The sequence below is a fragment of the Rattus rattus genome, chromosome 9 (assembly GCF_011064425.1).
Source record: "Rattus rattus isolate New Zealand chromosome 9, Rrattus_CSIRO_v1, whole genome shotgun sequence".
Classification (NCBI taxonomy): Eukaryota; Metazoa; Chordata; class Mammalia; order Rodentia; family Muridae; genus Rattus; species Rattus rattus.
Genome location: NC_046162.1, coordinates 68,680,399 through 68,700,631, shown reverse-complemented (window position 1 = coordinate 68,700,631; position 20,233 = coordinate 68,680,399). Strand labels below are relative to the sequence as shown.

General features: G+C 48.4%; 2 protein-coding genes and 3 non-coding genes across 6 annotated transcripts; 3 read left to right on the top strand and 2 right to left on the bottom strand.

The window, feature by feature from the left end:
• Window positions 1-4,345: 4,345 nt before the first annotated feature.
• Mrpl58 (mitochondrial ribosomal protein L58) lies at window positions 4,346-10,502 on the top strand. The gene is made up of 6 exons (XM_032913387.1): window positions 4,346-4,573; window positions 6,542-6,578; window positions 9,053-9,112; window positions 9,637-9,719; window positions 9,807-9,976; window positions 10,216-10,502. The coding sequence occupies exons 1-6, from the start codon at window positions 4,388-4,390 to the stop codon at window positions 10,298-10,300; spliced, it is 621 nt and encodes a 206-aa protein (XP_032769278.1). The 5' UTR covers window positions 4,346-4,387; the 3' UTR covers window positions 10,301-10,502.
• A 1,989-nt stretch (window positions 10,503-12,491) lies between these two features.
• On the top strand, window positions 12,492-12,564 carry Trnar-ccu. Its single transcript has one exon. It is a non-coding gene; the product is annotated as a tRNA-Arg (tRNA).
• A 278-nt stretch (window positions 12,565-12,842) lies between these two features.
• On the bottom strand, window positions 12,843-12,915 carry Trnar-ccu. Its single transcript has one exon. It is a non-coding gene; the product is annotated as a tRNA-Arg (tRNA).
• Window positions 12,916-13,313: 398 nt separating this feature from the next.
• Trnar-ucg lies at window positions 13,314-13,386 on the top strand. Its single transcript has one exon. It is a non-coding gene; the product is annotated as a tRNA-Arg (tRNA).
• Window positions 13,387-15,212: 1,826 nt separating this feature from the next.
• Window positions 15,213-18,447, bottom strand: Atp5pd (ATP synthase peripheral stalk subunit d). 2 transcript variants are annotated; one of them, XM_032912276.1, is made up of 5 exons: window positions 18,289-18,447; window positions 17,725-17,821; window positions 16,691-16,762; window positions 15,545-15,607; window positions 15,213-15,414 (listed from the first exon to the last, which is right to left on the bottom strand). In XM_032912276.1, the coding sequence occupies exons 1-5, from the start codon at window positions 18,408-18,410 to the stop codon at window positions 15,283-15,285; spliced, it is 486 nt and encodes a 161-aa protein (XP_032768167.1). In that variant the 5' UTR covers window positions 18,411-18,447; the 3' UTR covers window positions 15,213-15,282. The 2 variants fall into 2 exon arrangements, with proteins under 2 accessions (XP_032768167.1, XP_032768168.1); XM_032912277.1 differs by lacking the exon at window positions 16,691-16,762 and having other exon boundaries at window positions 15,214-15,414; window positions 18,289-18,425.
• Window positions 18,448-20,233: the final 1,786 nt, after the last annotated feature.

Sequence of the window (20,233 nt, the reverse complement as noted above, 5' to 3'; positions counted from 1 at the left end):
GATTGAGTAAGTGATAGGCAGAGGGAAAGAGACTGGGGGCCACAAAGGAAGAGAAGTCAGACCAGCCCCCAGCAGCCCACTGAGACCATAAGATAGTAATAGGAAGAACGAGAGGGCCGTTTACCTCCTGGTGTTCTCAAAACTTACATTGCATGCACGGGATACTTCCCAGGGACCTGTCTCCTCCCATTGGTGTGGAGTGGACAGTCCACAGCACTGTGAACTCGTCACCTTGGAGGCCTGTCATCACCAAGACTCCACTTAGCCTCCATGGAACCCTCTGGAAGGGAAGAGGGTACAGTATGCTGAGGATGGAGCTGGGCCGACAATGGGTGATTACATCAATTAACAGCCTGAGTGGTTTCATGTGAGGCATTCGTGAGAAGGTCAGAGGACAACACACAGACACACAAAGACACACATGCACATATATACACACACATACACACATAGACACACACATACACACATAGACACACACAGACACACCACATAGACGCACACATAGACGCATACACACAGACACATGCACATATATACACACACAGACACACATAGACACACAACAAAGACACACATAGAGACACACCACATAGACATACATACACACATACACAGATAGACACAGACAGTATAAAAACATAGACACAGAGAGATACACAGATATACACATAGATACACACAGACAACACACCCATAGACACATATACAAGTAGACACATATGACATAGATACACATGCATACACACACAGACACACATAGACACACACACACACACACACACACACACACACAGGCTGTTTCTAGGAGACCAAGCAGGAACTTGAGGTAGAGAAGGAAGCAGTCTCCAAGGAAGCTTTGCCCATTCATTCAAGCCATGGAGCATGTTCTATGTGCGCATGTGCTATGCTGCTCATCCCTCCGGAGAAGAAAACGAATCCAGAGAGCTTGTCGGAATGGAGTCTTCCACCCTAGGGCTGCAGAGAAAAGCTATCAGATCTTCTTCAAGGGGGCCTGTGTGCAGCGTCTCTGAGAAGTGGCTGGCTTTTGTGTGTGTTGACTTGCTGGCTCTGTGGCAAGTGGTTCCAGTCTGTTGAATCCACCCGGAACTTCATGAGTCAAACACAAAAGCTCTCATTAACAGAAGAGCATTCTGAAGCTTGGAGGTTAAGTGAGTCATTCAAGGTCACCCGGAAATATTCCATCTCAGGCTGGGGGCTGTAGCGGATAGCCAAGTGTTTCTCTAACATGTGCAAGCCCTCGTGGTCCATCCTCAGCAACACACACACACACACACACACACACACACACACACACACATACAGAGTGTATTAGAAGTATTTCAACCGAGGCCCAAGAACCCCACACTTCACTGAGCATCCCTTATGCCCACATCGTCATAGAGAGATTTAATGGATGACTTAGGGCACTCCGAAGGAAAATCCTGTGGATCGCGTTGTATGACAGTCATGTGCCAAGTCACAAGCTGTAGATCAGGGCTGGGTCTACGGATGCCGCCGCTTGCAGGACTGGCCTGTTGATTTATAATCCTTTCTTTCCTTTCCCCTTGAGTGAATGGCCCCTTCCTGAAACACTATCTTGGGCCATCCAACCTTTGGGGGGGGGGCAATGAGAGGAAGAGGGGACACTGTTCTCGACCATCAGTGCCAGCCTTTTCATTGTTATTGTTTAACACGAGGTCTTATGTAACCTAGGCTGGCATGAGACTCGCTGTGGAGTGCAAGCTGACTTCATACTCGCAGTAGTCCTCTTGCCTCGCCCGCCCATTACAAGCATGCTCTGCCACACCCTTTAGTGCTCAACTATCCAGGGGAACAGTGTCACCTCCAGGGCCTGTTTTTCCTCCCCCTTCCAACGCTAAATGGTTCCCAGCAGCAGCCAGTGAGAAGAGCAGCTCTGCCTCATTCTCCCCTCTACTCCCACCTCTTGCAGAATTCAGGCCACCAGATGGCCTGGACAGGCTGTGTCTATTTGGAGCCATGAAAACGTGCAGCTTCCTTTTCCTACGGCTGTGGGTCAGGCACAGGTTGGAGCCCACCTCAGAGCCAAGGAGCCATGGGACTGCTCTGATTTTATTATTCATAATCCTGAGTGGAGGCCTGGGCTTGCTCCCCTGAGCAGCATATTCCCGTCACTATGGAAACGTCTCCGCTCCCTCTGAGGTTCTGGGACTGAGTCAGTCAGGGAAGGACCCAGGAGACTCCTTCCCAACCCAGATCCCCAAAGGAAGATGTCAGTTGCCAATCCTTCAAGTTCACAGAGTGCCTGGGGGCTGGTTTATCTCTCCACTAATGCGGAGACTGTAAAGGCTTGCTTCAATGACTGTCTCCTGTTTCCGGCAAGCCAGTGTCCCTAGGGAATACTTAAATTGTCCCGGGGGTGTATTTTTCTAGGTGATGATACTTCCTCAAAAAAAAAAAAAAAAAAGACAAACAAAAAAACCAAAAAACCAAAACAAAACAAAACAAAAAAACCCAAGCTCTTCATTACTAACATTTGTTGACATCTATTTTAATATTTTCATCTACACACAACCTCAATCAAGGAACTTAGCCAAGGATTAGTCACCTTCAAACATCGCTTGTCTTACTTATAGCCTTAGCATTAGAATTTCTTGCCTTAACACCACTATGGAATGGCTCTGCTTAGCCTGCAGTCTTCTGAATTCTGTAATCCACTCCTCCAGTTTGTCTTTAGTGGCTAGAAGAATCCGCTGTGCTGCTCCTTAAAGCTTGAGGGAGGGAAGAGGCCTGCGTTTAGAACCACTTGCCCGCAATGATCTGCCTCCCATCCCTGGTTGGGTATAAGCAAAGCCATCCATCACAACTCTCACATAGCTGGGATGGCTTACAAGGCTGTTTGGTGGATAAAAACAAAAACCTGGAGTCGATTTCATTTGACAGAAACTCAGCTTACAAAAGTGAATGGCTGCTGGTGGCACTTGTCTTTTTTCTTTTCTTTTTTTTCGGAGCTGGGGACCGAACCCAGGGCCTTGCGCTTGCTAGGCAAGCACTCTACCACTGAGCTAAATCCCCAACCCCTGGCACTTGTCTTTGATCCCAGCACTCAGGAGCAGAGTTGGTGTATCTCTGAGACTTCAAAGCCAGCCTGGTCTAAAGAGTGAGTTTTAGGACAGTCAAGGCTACACAGGATACCCTGCCATGAAAAAAAATGAAAAACCAAGTCAAAAAACAACCAAAAAAAGTGAACTACCGTGGAATTCACTTGATCCACATTTGTGTATGTCTGTGATGTGACACACTCTGCATGTCTGGGATACAGCAGAGACCTTACATTCTAGCTAGGAGACAGGCAATATGTTAGAACATAAGACGGGGCCTTTCGTGGTGGCGCTAATCTGAACACCTGTGAGGTGGACGCAGGAGGGTCAAGAGTTCAAGGCTAGCCTGGGCTAAATAGGAAGCCGTCTCAAAACACAAGCAAAAGACAAACCTGGTTGGGTAAACCTTTAATACCAATGATCTGGAGAGAGAGTCGGGCAACCTGCTCTACATAGTGAGTTCCAGGACAGCTAGGGTTACATAACTGAGAACCTGCCTACATAAATACCACAAAAACAAAAAACAAAAACAAAAACAAAAACAAAACAGAAAAACCATTAAACTCAAAACCATACACACAAAGATTGGCTGATTGTCTATTTGTCTGTCTGTCTATCCACCCATCCAAAGCAAGCTAGGGATGTGGCTCCCACACAGAGAAATGGATAGGAGAAGGCGGGGATAATCCAAGCTAAGCAGGTAGGATCTTTTTGCTGTGTCTAGTTAGGTCGTTGAAGGGTCCAGGTGAGGAGAACAGACTCGAAAAGAGAAAAGTGTGTTTCTTAGATGCAGGAACCATTTTTTTTGTTTATGTATTTATGCATACACACAATTTTTTAATGTTTTTCCAACACAGGGTTTCTCTGTGAAATAGCCTTGGCTGTCCTTTCACTGTAGATCAGGCTGGCCTCGATCTGCCTGCGTCTGCCTCCCAAGTGTGGGATTAAAGACGTGCACCACCACGCCGGGCCTTGTATTTTTTATTTTTAATGACAGGGGCTCCCTATGTAATTAGTTTAGGCTTGCATCTCCCTTAGCCTTGCTGTGCTGCGACTGCAGGTGAGCAGCACTCACCCAGACCCATACAGGAATCCTTTTCAAAGAAGACTCTCCCGTAGGTGGTCTCTATTGGCCGGTTAACCTCTACCAGATGCCAGCTGGGTGCCCACCACCTCCACCACCATCACGACCAAAGTGGCCAGCCGGGAGTGAGAGAAACCAGGAGGAACTCAAATCGCGAGCTCAGCGAAGGCTGGCGGACCGCAGGGAGAGTGCGCACCGGAAGCGGTCCTGGGAGGTGAACATGGCGGCCGCCTGGGGCCTACGCTGGAGCCTGAGCCGAGCTGGAACCTTGTTGCTCCCGCCGCCCGCGCGCTGTGCTCGCCGGACTCTGCAAAGACAGGTGAACGGCACCGAGTTCAAGAGCATCTACAGCCTGGACAAGCTGTACCCCGAATCCAAGGGCGTGGATACCGCCTGGAAGGTCCCGGTGAGCCGAGAAAGGCGGGACGGAAAGGGCGGTTCCTCTTGCTCCTAGGTGACGCGTGGAAGCCGGCGGCTTGGAACGTTTTGGTTGTCCTAGCAACCGGGGGGCTGGGACTGTGGGGTGAGATAGCAGCTCTAGTGGCTCGGATAGTGCAGGCCGCGGGAGAGAACCCACCACGTACGTATCTTTCAAGATCACCAGTTTTTCCACGTTTGCTTCCCGGTCCTCAGGCTCACATTCAATGGGAAGGTGGGCATTATGAACCTTGAAATTGGACAGTAAAAGCTGAGGTCTGCAAGTTGGAACGTTATCCCGTCTTTTGCCCCTAGTAACGTTAGGTAGCCTGAGACAAAGCTTGTTTGGTCCTTAAGGATCCGTGTTTAGCCAGCTGCGTGTAGTCATACTGCATGGGGCCTGAGCAGGAAAGAGGTCATCTATTGAGCTGCACCTATAGGAGTGAAAGAGCATCAGGTATTTTCATTCATTCACTCATACCTCATTCAGCAGACTTCTTTTGAGAGCATGTTGTTAGCACAGTGCTAATTTGGGGCAGAGAGTAGTAAGACAGAAATCCTAAGGCTGTGGAGCTTATATATTGGACGGCTACAGACAAAAATAAATAAATAAACCCAAGTAACACCATATATGATACTTTAGAGATAGTAAGACCCAGAAGGAAGAGGTGAAATTAGAGATACACTTGTAGGTTTGTATGTTTTGACAAAGGATCTCATGTAACCTAGGCTAGCCTCGAACTTGCTACATAGCTATGGGTGGTTAAGAACTGATCCTTTGGGCTGTCGTCTCCCAATGTAAAGATTACCAGCATGTGTCACTATACTGGCCTATTTGTTTGTTGTGAGAAAGGTCCTTTAAAAGCCCTGGCTGATCTCTGGTTTGCAGTGATCGTCCTGCCTCTCAAGCATTGAGATTACAGGCATACACTAACTAACCCAGCTTAGAGTTGAAGTTTTAAGTAGAGTAATCTGGGAATGCCTGGAAGAAGTGGGACAGAGTTTTAGCCATCATAAGGTGCTGGTAAAGGAACATTAGGAAGAGGCATGAGGAAGCAAGAGGAAACCCTGAGGAGGGTGACTTAGCAAACAGGTGTAGTTTAGAGAGAGCGACATGAGCAGAGTGAGAATTCCACCCCCACCGCCAGTTCTGGAGATGAAGCGATGAAGGCATCCAGAGATGCAGATGAACACTCTTTGGCTTGGAGGTCTGAAGAGCTCCTGGGGTGGTATTTGTTGGACTCTGAGGATTTAAGCTTGGAGAGTGGTGCTGCTCAGTGAGAGCCTTGGTGAGGAGGAGGCCTTCTGTGAGTAGCTCAGTCCGACACCAGCCCTCCAGGTAAACCAGGACCTGTTCAAGGCAGACTGCCCGTGCTGCCAGCTTCCTGTGGGCACCAGAAGCAACAGGGAGACCCACTAGGATTGTTGTGCCAGGGTGGCAGAGAGTATTGGTGTTTAGTATCCCTCATGTATGTGTTCTCTGTCTGGTCTCCTCTGTCCCTTTCCCCTGAGGCAGCCCACTGACAGCACCCAGCAGTAGCTGAGGGCATGAGCTCCGGCTTCCTGGAGGAGTCCTCAGAGGTAGCACCTGAGTCGGGGCAGGTTTGACAGCACGATTTGGAAGCCTGAAAACAGTAATGCAGTGCTTCTTAGAAGTGCTCGTCGGATTTAGTGTACGAGTATGTGTATAAGGGTGTGAGTGTATGAATGGGTGAGTGCATGCGTGCGTGCGTGTGTGGGTGTAGTCAGAGGATAACTCACAGGAGTTGGTTCTTCCTTTCCACCATGTGGATCCCAGGGAACCCACAGGTGAACTCAGCCTGTTGGGCTTGACTTTTAGGAAGTGCTTTACCCACTGAGCCATCTCTTCAGCCCAAAATATATAACATTTGACATGTAGCTTTACATTATAATTCAAGTGACTTCATTCTTTGACAGTGTGTATATCACATTACAGGAGCATGCAGCACAAGCCAGCAGTGACATCCCTCTAGGTAAGTAATTTTATTGAAAGTCAGACATTGTAGGATAGGTGTCTAACTCAGTGGTAGTTAACTTGCCAAGCACCACACACACACACAGAGTCAACTACCAGATTTCTTACGTGTCCCTTCTAGATCTCTCCACACCCGTGAAAGGAGAGTCTTTACATCATAGCTTAGATAGCAAATAAACGGCGCCCACACATAGGGTGTGATTGATTCTGAACTGTCTTCACGGTACGTGGTTGGGTGGTGTAGGAAGAGGGAAGGTACAAGAGAGTGGACAAGCCTCCCTGTGTGTTTCTCGTACTGAGTCTGTATCTCTATTTACATAGTCCTGTGCGCATCTAGATATGTATCCAAAAAGGCATACAAAACCTTGAACAGTGAGGTCTAAAAACAACAAAACGTTAGAGTGAAGTCTTCAGAGAACAAAAGAAAGACTTAGGTGCACATGGTCAGCACAGCCAAAACTCCGCACACTCAGGAGACAGGGTGGGGAGGATGGCTGTGAACCTGAGGCCGCGCTGCATGGTGGGTCCCATGCCAGCTGAGCTTTGGTTTGAAATCCCATTTAAAAAGGGAGAAAGGGAAACTAGGTAGCTGGGGGACAGACGTCAGAGCTCCCCCGCTGAATAATTTTAGAATTCTCCGTCAAAGCTTGGTGTGGTGGTACATGCCTGTAAATTCCATCACTTGAAAGATGAAGGCAGGAGGATCGGGAGTTCAAAACCAGCCTTGGCTCAATAGCAAGTTCAAGAACAGCAGGAGTGATATGAGACCCTGTCTTTGGACAAACAAACTACAAATTCTGTACTTGCCAAACAGAGACAAGATTTCACAGATGTGCTAGAAAGCATTGAGTTCCACCAACAGCCTGGGTTCTTTTTGAGACATGTTCTCACTACGTAACCCAGGCTAACTTGGAATTCACTATATAGCCCAGGCTATCTCATAAAATCCTCCTACCTCTGTTGGCCATCTCACCCAGCATTGGATCTCTTTAAAATCAAAAGGCATACAGTTCTTCTGGGCCGTTAAATGGAGAGGCAGAGGTGCATCATCACCCCATGGTCCTTGTTTGTGGTGACACCGAAACAGAGACTTCAGCACACCATTGCATGGAGGCAGACCATACCCTGCCGCTGTCTGTGCCTTTGGAGGGAGAGGCAGGAAGCCTCTCCACAGAACTGGAGGCCTAGGGAAGCCTCATCACAGTCTCTGAAAGCAGGCATTCTGCTCAGTGAACAGCAGTTGCCCCTCCTGTGCTGGAGGATCGCAGTGTTCGGCCTCAGCAGACTCAGCTGCAGCCAGCACGGCCCACACGTGTTAGATGCAGGGTTGCTAGGCTCCACAGTGCAGTGCCAGGAACCTGTGTCATCTAGTCAGAACAAGATTCAACTAGCTTTTCCAAAGGAGGGAGATCTGGGAGGTGGTCTCAAGGTGCCACCTCCTGCCATTGAGGTGCCACAGTCCAACACCCAAACTGTGGTTCTTTGTAGGCTGGTCTTCTCGAAGTCCCCTGCTTCTGTGTCTTCCCTGCCCAGACACTTTCAAGGCCTTTGCATGAGCTACAGAAATGGGAGGAAAAAACCTCATCTCTCCGTTTAAAAATAAACAAGACAGGCACTGGTGGCACAGGCCTTTAGTCCCAGCACTTGGGGGGTCAGAGGCAGGTGGATCTCTGAGTTTGAGCCTAGCCTGGTCTACAAAGTGAGCTCCAAGACAGCCAAGGCCACATAGAGAAATCCTATATCAAAAAACCCAAACAACGGAGCAAGAGAGGTGGCTCGGTGGTTAAGAGCACTGTCTGGGGTTGGGGATTTAGCTCAGTGGTAGAGCGCTTGCCTAGGAAGCGCAAGGCCCTGGGTTCGGTCCCCAGCTCCAAAAAAAGAACCAAAAAAAAAAAAAAAAAAGCACTGTCTGCTCTTCCATGGGTCCTGAGTTCAATTCCCAGCAACCACATGGTGGCTCACAACCATCTGTAATGGGTTCTTCTGGTGTGTCTGAAGAGAGCTACATACACTTCCACCTCGGCTTGTCCTCTTCAGCTTCTAGCCCATCTGACTCCATATCCACCATGCATTGGACTGTGTGAAACTAAGTCTGGCCCTTAGCAAGAGTCTTCACTTTAAAACAAACAGAGCAGGGTTGGGGATTTAGCTCAGTGGTAGAGCGCTTGCCTAGAAAGCACAAGGACCTGGGTTCGGTCCCCAGCTCCGAAAAAAAAAAAAGAAAAAAAAAAAAAACAAAAAAAAAACAGAGCAGAAGGATTTGTTAGAGTGTGCTAGACTTGGGTCATAATTGTACTTCTCCCACTCTGTGAGGCCTTGGGACAATCAGTTGTTCTGATTTTAGTTTTGACCTCTGTGAATACTGTCCAGGAGAGGGAGAGGGGTAATAGTCATGTTGACTAGCGGTCTACATTGACTGACTCCATGTTCGGCTATGGCGAATCCTTGTGTGTGTATTCTTTCATTTCACAGATCGCTTGAGCATATCTTACTGTCGGAGCAGCGGTCCTGGAGGGCAGAACGTTAACAAAGGTACTGGCACCTTATCGCTGTAAGGGAACTCAGCAACTCTGCCTTCACATTCCTGTGGAATAAAGGGGTTTTTCTGCTCAGCTCGCACACCTCCAGCTTATAATAATTCTTTCTGTTCTTCTGAATGTGCCCGATTGTCTGCTTCTCAGCTGTGGATTGCTGAGACTAGGCTCGGCTTCGGAGGGTAAACAAAGAATTCACAGCATGGGAGGGCAGCCTGCTTGGTCCATGGAGAGTAGGTTTCTTTTGCTCCTGAGAAACCAATCCCCTGCTCTTTCCAGAGTTCAGTAAAACTTTTCTGAGGAGCCTGGGGATTTGCATACTAGAAGTATTTACATAATAGAAGTTTTATACCAAAGAGCCTCATTAGCCCTGCAGGCTTGTTCCATGGCCAGTTTTGACATAAACTAGAATGTTCCTGGCTAGGTAGTCAGCTGCCCTTGGCTTCAGGACTATTCCCGAGGCCTAGGTACTGTGGTTTCCTAAGAATCTAAGGATCAATGCTCCTCCCTCCCCATACACAGTGAATTCCAAGGCTGAAGTAAGGTTTCACTTGGCCAGTGCAGACTGGATTGCGGAGCCCGTACGCCAGAAGATTGCCCTCACGGTACTTGCCCCTTCTGTCCCTATGGGTCCCTGAGGTGGGCATAGGCTTGTGGGCCTTTCGGGTGTCCCTCATTTTCCTCCTTGGCAGCATAAAAATAAGATCAACAAGGCAGGAGAGCTGGTACTTACCTCCGAGAGCAGCCGATACCAGTTCCGCAATCTGGCAGAATGCCTACAGAAAATTCGAGACATGATTGCCAAGGCCAGCCAGGTGCCCAAGGAGCCATCCAAAGAAGATGCTCAGCTTCAGAGACTCAGGTACAGAAACACCCTGGCAGCAAGCGGGTCGTAGGGACCAGGGCTGGGCAGGTGAGAGGGCTGGGAGTCCAGGAGCTTCCAGCAGGGGTAGTGGGGAAACTGCTAAGAGGAGCAAGGTGTGACCTGGGCCAGGGTACACATCTGGCTCCTACTGACCAGACTTCTCTGCTCCCCTCGGTTTCCAGCTTTGAAAAGCACTGATTGCACATCTGGGCCTCATTGCTGTCCTTTGTTTTCAGGATTGAGAAGATGAATCGGGAAAGGCTACGACAGAAAAGAATAAACTCGACCATAAAGACAAGCAGGAGGATGACTATGGACTGAAGTCACCCCACCCTGCTGACAAAGACCAGAGTGTTGGTGCAGCTCAGCAGAGAGCAGACACACCACGGGAGCCTTTCCTTGATTCTTTGGAGCGGTGTCAGAAGGTTCCTTTGGAGGGAAAGCTGCAGGTCATCCAGGGCAGCTCCCTCCCTCTGTTATCCACCTCATGAGTTACTGTGACAATAAACTTCTAAGCACAGGAGGCTTTTCTCAGTGAGAGCTCTGCACAGGGCTCTCACCTTTCAGTCTAACCCACCTCACAGTTGAGCACACCCAGCAACAGAGGATTGTGGGTCAGTTCACAAGAAACACACAGCTAGGAGGGCCAAGATAGGAGAGCAGGCATTTGAGCCGGACCTTCAGAAAGACAAACTGAACACTAGGCTGGGAGAAAGCTGGGCGGTGGGAGGTAACAAGGAAGCCAGGGACGCCTAATGACAGATTGTGCAGGAGACTCGAGAGGTGTACCAGGCAAGTAGGCACTCAAGAGCCTCATAATCCATTGAGCTACATCCCTAGGCCAGAAGTTTGGGGGTTATTTCCTTAGGTATACAGTGGGTGGATATTGTGTGCACATGCACACACACAGGTTAGAGAGCATCTAGCAGTCACCTCTTCCACCTGGGGATGGAACTCAAGTCTCAGGCTTAAGCACAAATGCCGTCACCTGCCAAGCCATTTCACTCTCTAGTTTTATTTATTACCAGGTGAGGTATGCATGTCTGGTGGTCAGAGAACAACTTATGGGAGTCAGTTCTCTTCCTCTGCCACGTAGATTCCAAGGGCCAATCAGGCTTGGCCACACGTACCTTTAACTGCTGAGCCATATCACGTTTTTTAATACCTCCAACAACCCCTAAATGTATTTACTTTTAAAACCAAAAATGAAGGCCAGAGAAAAGACCTGGCTGCCCAGACTGCTGTGAGTTTGATCCTTGGTTCCTACATGGTGGGAGAGAACTGACTGATGAGAGGTGGTTTCTGACCTCCACAAGCTCTGTGAGACATTCATGTGCACACACAAATATAACTTAATATTTTTCTAATTAGATAAGCTTTGCCCTGGTCAAATTTCCCAGAGACAAACCAGAATTTGGATTCCATATTAGCTTGAAAATAGAGCATCATTTGTGTCAGGCAGGAGGCATCTTTAAAGAGGAAAACATTGTGTTGGGTTGCATGGAAATCCGATATATTTGGTTTGTGTGTCATTTTAGTGTGCTCCAGGGTTCTGCCATGCAAGAGAATCCATGCCTAAAATTTAGTACCTCCAAGTTGCTATGAGCTGCCACTGGGCTTGGGTGGGGGTTTATACCAATTCCACTATTAATCTTGTTAGCAGTTCCCCAGGATCTCAACAGCTCCTCCATCACAGCTTCCTACAACTGTCCAATCTCCACATTGCGCCAAATGCTTTCAAACCTTAGCTTTAGCTCCAAGCATGTTGTGCTCCCCCACCTGCTGATGCAGCATTTAGTGAAGTCGGCATTGAGAAACAGAGCAGGGAATTGTTAGGGTTAACTGCAGGGACCAATTATTCCACACAGATATGTGCTCAGTTACATAGTTAAAAACCATACATACCTCCTTTCAAGCCTCAGCCTTTTCCCAGAAACCTCTACACCTACCATGAAGCCATTGCTAAGCTATACCTCCCAGACTGCTCAGCGCTTCCATTCCCTTAGGTTTTTTTTGTGTTTTATTTTAAGTGCGTTTTAACATTACAGTACTAAGCTAGCCGGCTCTTGTCTGGTTTTCCCTCTCTTCCCCTTTGACACCCGCCCTCCATAGATACTGTCTAAATGTTTCTATCGTTGCTGGAAGGATCGGGAAGATTCTCCGGTGTGTATGTTTCAATACTGTCGATATTATGATTAATATTTGTCGTCCTTTCTTGTTTCACTGTCAGTTCTTTAGAGGTGTACGAAGGGACAAATTGGGCCTGGGGAACGGGGTAAGGGGTAGAAAATTGACGCCCCGGAAACTTTCACGCATTCTGCTTCCGGAGGAGCAGCGACCCCCAGCCCTCCCTAGGCTCTACCCTGTGCCCGCTGTCTGCTGTACTCCTCCGGCATTTTAGTTCAGGTCCCAGCTTCTTCGGAGCAGCAAACAAAATACGCCTTTAAATTGGAGCATTCGGAGGTATAGTTGAGTCCATTAGAATGGAAAAGACGAGAGCCACGTGCCGTGGGCCCCAGTGGCCTAATGGATAAGGCACTGGCCTCCTAAGCCAGGGATTGTGGGTTCGAGTCCCACCTGGGGTAGAAGAGTCTGCTTTTTTTTCTTTCTTTTTAAAATCTCACTTTAGACGAATGGAGGCCACACTAACCTTCAAGACTATGAAACGCGCAAGCTTGAGATGCGGAGGGCCTTGAAGAACTAGGGTCCAAAGCCACTCGCAGTCAGCGGAACCTTGTGGCGTGCGCCGCTCACAGATGGAGCTAAATGACTGGTCACAAACAGGCATCTCGGGAGAGCCAAACAAAGCCTGAACTAGCGGGAGGAAGTGCGTGCGCGACTGTCTCCAAAATTAAGAGAGCACCACCCCAGGTGGGACTCGAACCCACAATCCCTGGCTTAGGAGGCCAGTGCCTTATCCATTAGGCCACTGGGGCGCGATAAAAAGCCGTGTCCACGTGGTCCGTGATAGCGCGACGCGATGACGTGACTATACCTATCCCGGAACAGTGACTGAGCGGTCGGCCCCGCTCTGACCTGGGAACCTGATAACGGATATCTCGCTTATCCGAAGAAAAACCGGACGATGACGCATGGCGTCGAGGAGTGCTGCGAGACGGAGGAGGGTCGCACTCCAGCCCGCGGGCAGAGGGGCTGACCAAAGAGGATTTAAACTGGCCGAAGTCGGATGAGCTTTCCGCCAGCCACGCAGCCGCGCTGCCTGGCTCCCAAGCGCCGCCGCTTGGAAACTGCAGACGCCACCCATTGTCCGTCGTCGGAGCAGCTCCTGCACTTCATCAAATAATACATTCCGGTGAAGGACCTACCGCAGGTAGACCGCGTGGCCTAATGGATAAGGCGTCTGACTTCGGATCAGAAGATTGAGGGTTCGAGTCCCTTCGTGGTCGAAATGTTTTCATCCCGATGGATCTCCTTTCAAGTGTATCTTAACTTTCAATTAATCTTAAATTGCCTGTAAGTCTTAAATAGCAAAAAAAGACCCTTGGAGACTGTTCATAAACCCTTCGATTTGGCTTTAAAGACCGTCGCTTGTGTCAGCGATAACTACCTTTTTAAGAGGTGAATTATAGTGTACTGCACCCCAGAAGTTCGTGTCCTAACGTGTAAGGCGCTGGAAAGGGATTTCAGGTTCAGAGTCCCATCGGTGTTTCCTGTTGTTTCTCTCAGATATACTGCAGTGATATCCATGGTCACCTTAGCTTCCCGAGTGCTGGGATTGTAGGCATGTGTCACCATGTCTGGTGTGCGGGCTCAAACCATATATTTATGTATGTCTAACTGTTTCTATTTATCCCTTGAATGAAACAATCCACCAGGGAAAATGCCCGACTTCATCCTTTCCTGCTGCTGTGGTGTTCCAGCAAGAGAACACACCCTTGAATGCCACCCAGAGGATTAGAAAGTAGCTCTGGGGCTGGAGAGATGGCTCAGCGGTTAAGAGCACTGATTGCTCTTCCAGAGGTCCTGAGTTCAAATCCCAGCAACCACACGGTGGCTCACAACCATCTGAGATCTGAGAGCAACAATATACTAATAAATTAAAAAAAAACAAAACAAAACTTAAAGTCCTCACAGCCCTTACTGTGATGGAGGGGAGGGGTGGAGAAAAGGTTAGGGGGATAGGCCACAGTGAGCCTTGCAATGCCAAGGTGGGAGGGTGTCACCAGGGGTGGGAGCAAAAGCATGGTTTCCAGAGGTTGGCAAAGGTCTGTTCTTTTAACTAACAGTTGTTCCCTTCACAAAGATACATATAGTATCAATGTCCTCGCTTTCCTGTTCAGTTTGAGTTCCTTTAGCAAAAAGATTTGTTTGCACAAACAGCTGGCCTCAAGTTCATAGAAATCCACCTGCCTGTGCTTCCCTAGTGCTGGGATTAGAGTCCACCCTAACACTTGGCTCTTCTGTCGTCTCCTTTCTTGGACAGCAATAGTTCCTAGAGTTTTAACACTGACAAAACAATACAATGTTTCCTAAGGTGGATTTCCCCACCAGAAGGTAGCAGAGAGGTCTGTCCCCTGGAGCTCACAGATGCGTGTGTAGCTATGCCTTCAATGTCCACAGCCGCAGAGTGCCACACTAAGTTACCCCTAGGTTATGGCACTGGCACCCCACTGATGAGCTCTGGTTTCTTCTCCCAGCCCTTACCCTAGAGTGGGGCTAGGGATCCGATGCTCAGCCAGCCCCTGCTGCTCCTTCTGGCCTGGGTACACCAACCCTCCCCTACTCCCACTCTCCCTGCAGGATTTAAGCTACAGCAGATGGGTGACTAGATATTTAAAAGCTTCCTAGGCTGCTAGACATCGCAATCCTGATGCCTATGACAACAGTAGAATCCCAAGCCTCAGCAATTACGTGCTGGCCACAGGTGGTGAGTCAGGGCTGTCTCTCCCCACCACCGTAACTGCTTATTTCTGTTTGTGTGTGTGATGTAGGGACCAGGACACACATGAGCAAGCAGAGGTCAATCTGCAAAAACTGTCCCCCAACGGTATGGTCATAGGCTGTGCTGTTCGAGGTCCAGCAGCCCACAGGCCACAGTAACTGGTTTCCTACTGTCTGGTTCACATGCTTCTTCTGGTTCGGCCACCTTAGAACTGTTTATCTAGGGGTTGGGGATTTAGCTCAGTGGTAGAGCACTTGCCTAACAAGCGCAAGGCCCTGGGTTCGGTCCCCAGCTCCGGAAAAAAAAAAAAAAAAACAGAACTGTTTATCTACTTAAAGACCATAGCAAGACTATGTAAATGTTTTATTTCAAGTCAGCCAGGGCTCCCTCCTGGGCTGCTTCACAGGTTCTCGATGGGCTGGTGGGGCCAGTATGGGTACTTCCTCTTGTCCAGCTTGGTTTCAGGGAAGATCTCATTCAAGTCATCAATCGTCATCTGGTCAAAGGGAGTCATGTTCTTTATTTTCTCCAGCTACAAAGAACAGAAACCTGTTAGCTACAGGAAATGGGCAAGGCCACTGAGATCAAAACAAGAATCCAAGGAAGGTCACTGCTATGCGGTGACAGAAAAGTCACAGAGAGAGGCCACGGCTCATCCTCACCTGCTTCTCATACTCCCGGACCCTAGCCTGAGATCCAGTCACGAACTGGGCACAGTTCTTCACCTAGAAGAGAAAGAAGAAATTGTCCTGAAGCCAAACTGTGTGCTGACCCCTGAGCCTGGGCAGCTCAGGTCTGCGCCTTTCCTGACACCATCTACAGAAGTGCATGATTGACCCAGTCCTGAATGCTTTTGTTGAAGACAAGCGACACCTTTCAACATCCACAGAGCAGTCAGGCAGGAAAGCAGCTTAGGATGGATCACTAAATCGTCGAGATAAGTCATGTGCCTACACAAGCGCACATACACGCACGCACGTGCGCCCTCTCCAGGTTCCAATACTGGCATGAGGTATTTTCAGATAAATAAGTATCTGAGTGTTGAGTGGTTAGGTTCTTTTTTTTTTTTTTTTTTTTTTTTTTTTTTTTTACGGAGCTGGGAACCAACCCAGGGCCTTGCTACCACTGAGCTAAATCCCCAACCCGAGTGGTTAGGTTCTTAACAGACCTGTTGGATCTAAGGCAACACTGAGACAGACATACTTACAGAGCTTTCATTTAAATTATGCATTCACTGGCCACACTGTCACCATATTCAAGAACCGTGACATATTTACCAGGTCACCCTCACCTCTCTCCAAGCAACCCCTCAGGCCTCTGTCACTCAAGATTACCCAAGTTTCCTAGAGATTCATAAGGACAAGACCTCACTATGTAGCCCTGGCTGCCCTCTAACTCAGAGATAGGACGTTAAAGTGCACACCACCAGGCCTGGGCTTGCTGCCTTCTTTAGTCGGTATTATTTTTAGAGTCATTTATGTTGCTGCATTTATTAGCACCCTAGTCCTCTTGATTCCCACACTTTAATCTTTAATTTAATTCACTATCCACCCTTGCTACTAAGAATTAAGAAAACTTCAGGATCTGACCATAGTGGTACTTGCTTATAATCCCCAACCTTGGGAGGCTGAAGCAGGAGGATCACCATGAGTTTGAGGTCAACCAAGGTTACACAGTGAGACCTTACAATAAAAGGAACAAAAACCAAGAAAATTTTGGAGGGGAAAAAAAACCCAAAAAACTAAACAAAACAACAAAATGCCTGCCCATAATCACACACACACCCCGACCCCCTGCCCACTACTCACATCCTCCTTCTCCTCGGCGTCCACTAGGGCTGTGTATTTATCCTCAGGCACAGGGATCTTCAGAGCGTTATACTATAAACAGGACAGAGACTTCACTCTTGTAGCCCAAGAGCCTAAAGCCTCTCTCTGGTTCTTACATGCGCTCACTTCCTCCTCTGAGCTCTGGTGGTGAGGTGGGAAGATCTGGAGGCCTCCTCAGCCCATCCCTCATCAGCCCAGGATCCCCCACATTTCCTTATCATAACAAGCACTGCTTTGTTTCCCCACCTCAAATGGGCTGCTACACTTGGTAAGAGCCACTTAGCATCTTGCAGTCTAATTCTTTTTCACACAGAACCCTGCAGGGCTGATGGGCAGGAATCGTATTTGATTATGAAGTAAAGATGATCATTAAGAAAACTATTTAGTATTACAGCCCTGGCATTGTATGCTAAGCCACACAGAGCAAGTCTTCTAGAAGCATCTTCAAATGAGCAAATGAACTCAATACTGAGACATTGTACTTTTGTACTTAATGCGCAGGTACTGAAAGAACACAAGTTACTGACAGGGCTGGAAAGATGGCTCTGCAATTTCATGCACTGGCTGCTCTTGCTGAGGACCCAGGTTGAATTCCCAGCACCCACAGGGCCACTCCCAACAGCCTGTAACTCTAGCCCTGGGGCATCTGGTATGCTCACTGAGCTCCTGCCACCAGCCATGCAAGTTGTGCATAGAAATATGTGCAGGAAGTACACCCACAGACATGAAATTCACCTTTTTATAGAAGAGGTTGGACAAGGGCCAGGGGGGTGAAAGAAGAGAGTGTTAGTTTACAAAAAGGAGGCAGGGAAGAAGTGAGGGCAAACTCGGGAGGAGAGCTAGCCCTGGCAGCCCTTCAGCTCCTGGAAGGAAGGCTGCCTGACTGCTGAGTGACTGAACCCTCATTCTCTACAGGTGCTCACTAAATCCACCCCAGGACCTTTGCCCATCCCCACTCCCCTCCCCCCAGCCCCTTACAAGATAGAGCTTTTGTTAGTTATCTGAAGACTCACCTTGTTTTTAAAATCATCCACCAAGCCAGCCTTGTCCACATTGGCCTTGTAGTAAGCCCAGTCAATCGCTGGTGGTTTCTCAGACAGACTAGCCAACCTGCTCATGTGGAAAAGTCAGTCAGGACTTGTATTCCTGGACTGGAATCAGCAACAAACACTATTCACACAGCCATCTCCCCAGTCCTTACACACTGGAGTGTCAAGCCCACCTTTCTCAGAAGGGCCACCACAAAAATGCCAAAAATGCTTTCATTTGCAAAACACGTCTGTTTCTTTACTCCTGTCAGTCTATTAGAAAAGAGTAGCTAGGGCTGGCAAGATGGCTAAGTGGGTACAGGTGCTTGCTGCTAAACCTGAGGACCTGTGTTCAATACCCAGGACTCATACAGTGGAAGGCAGAAAGCCAACCCCACAAGTTTTCTTCTAATGCTACAGCACACATGGCAGCAGATATGAACTCATATACGTACTAAATACTACGCAGATGTGACCAATGTCAAAGCACTGCTTCTAGGATCAGTGACAAGGATGGGGGAGGAGGGGCTCCTTCTCACACATACTGACCTGGTGTGGAAGGTCTCATTCCAGGACTTCAGAGCGTTTCCAATTGCCTTCTGGTTTTGGGGCATGATCTCCACAAAAGATACCCAATCGATGACTTTTAGAACAAGTTTGCGCCCAGCCATCTTGGATACTAGAAAACAAAACAGGTCAGATAAACAGTGCCTCTGGAGAGAACCCCTGAAGGAGACCATGCCACAGAAATACAAGTTGTTAAGAAACGGATCAGTGGGAGCATTTGATGGGTCGATGCAACAGATAAAAGAACTAGGATTTAAACCAGAAAAGGATGCAACTAGTTGTTAGAATGCTTGCCTGGCATGGACGAAGGCCTGGGCTCCCTCTCCCGCACCAGAAACAGAAGTAGAGGCAGAGAATCTAAAGGTCAAGGCCACGTGAGATATATGAGAGCTTGCCTCAATACATCAGTAAATAAAGCTATGCCACACAGAATATAAATGTACTTTCTCCTGCTAGGCTGTCCTTGCTCTATCCCAACCCATTTTCTACTTTTTGTTCTATACCTGTCTTTGCAAACATTGCTAAAGGAAGTCATAAGCTGCACAAAAGTTAAATAAATGACTGTGTTTTAGCCACAGACTCTCCACCATACAGAAATTTGACACAGCCAATCTGGCAAGGCTTCAAAATACACAGACAAAATTTCTGCATGTGCAAATTGAGGCAAAGAGCTGTTAAGAATCCTAAGTGAAACTGTAGGTACCAATCTGCCCTGCTTTATAGAGACTTCACGGGCTCTCAACCCCTGCTCTACACTCGTACCCGTGTCATACCTCCCACAGCACACACACCTTGCACTTTCAGAGGCATTTTTACACAAATGATACTTGGAAAGACAGTGATTGCAGCTGTCTTTAGACCAAAACAAGATACAGAAAATAACTATGCACAAGCTCTGAGTGGGAGATACCTTCCTGGGCTGGAGAGATGGCTCAGCGGTTAAGAGCACTGACTGCTCTTCCAGAGGTCCTGAGTTCAATTCCCAGCAACCACAGGGTGGCTCACAACCATCTGTAATTGGATCCGATGCCCTCTTCTGATGTGTCTGAAGACAGCTACAGTGTACTCATGTAACTAAAATAAATAAATCTTAAAAAAAAAAAAGATCAAAGTTGTCAAATGCTGGTCTCCCTCCCTCCTCCTTTCCTTTCTTCCTTCCTTGCCTCCTCAGTGCAGTTACCTCTCTTGGAGGACAGAGGCTAAAACAGTTGCCAGGTGAACTAAGGATGCCAGAGAACGAAGTGGACTTTAAGCACGGGATAAAGCAGCAGTCACAGACTTTTTGTTATCTGGTTAACCTCCACCGCTGGTGGTTTCTCAGCCTGCTCTTATGGAAAACAGGTCATGAGCATAGGGAATAACCAATAGTTATTCGATCAATCGGTAAATCTCACGAGGAATCCTAGAGTCCTCCATTGGGAGAAGAGGACGTAGCGTTGAAGCCTACTGGGTGTCTTGTCCTCTCTGAAAGCTACCACCATGGCTAAGTCATGTTTCCCCAACCCCTAAACTCCACTCCTGAGATCGCCACCCAGTGTGAGACAATGTGGCAACATCTAAATCAGAGGTGATTGGCCAAGTAAGTCATTGCCAGGCCCCAGGCTCGCCCGGAGGAGAGGCGAGCAGGGCAAAGCAGTGACCTCGGTCCCTCTGCCAGAGGGGCAGCTCGAAGGCCCGACGTCCTCCGCGGGGCTGGAACAAGCGTCGGAGCTAGGTCTGGAATATAATACAAAAGAGTTCGTGGAGATCAAACGCAATACTTCTAACAACACTCACCTTCACCGACCCCTGGCGGAGCGCTGTCTCCAGCAGCAAGGAACGGAAGTGTGTTACCGGAAGTTCTCTCTTTGGCCAATCCAAAAGCGCAATAGGCGGGTCTTATTTCAGATATCACCCAATGAGCATGGGGTGGCGTTCAGGAAGTCCC

Bases quoted from the DNA above. Each gene is read 5' to 3' on its own strand.
- Mrpl58 (XM_032913387.1), top strand. From the start codon at position 4,388: ATGGCGGCCGCCTGGGGCCTACGCTGGAGCCTGAGCCGAGCTGGAACC. The intron at 9,113-9,636 runs GTACTGGCACCT...CCCCATACACAG, and splicing joins AGGGCAGAACGTTAACAAAG to TGAATTCCAAGGCTGAAGTA. The intron at 9,720-9,806 runs GTACTTGCCCCT...CCTCCTTGGCAG, and splicing joins GCCAGAAGATTGCCCTCACG to CATAAAAATAAGATCAACAA.
- Atp5pd (XM_032912276.1), bottom strand. From the start codon at position 18,410: ATGGCTGGGCGCAAACTTGTTCTAAAAGTCATCGATTGGGTATCTTTT. The intron at 16,763-17,724 runs GTGAGTCTTCAG...TCCTGTTTATAG, and splicing joins TGGATGATTTTAAAAACAAG to TATAACGCTCTGAAGATCCC. The intron at 15,608-16,690 runs GTGAGTAGTGGG...TTTCTCTTCTAG, and splicing joins ACGCCGAGGAGAAGGAGGAT to GTGAAGAACTGTGCCCAGTT.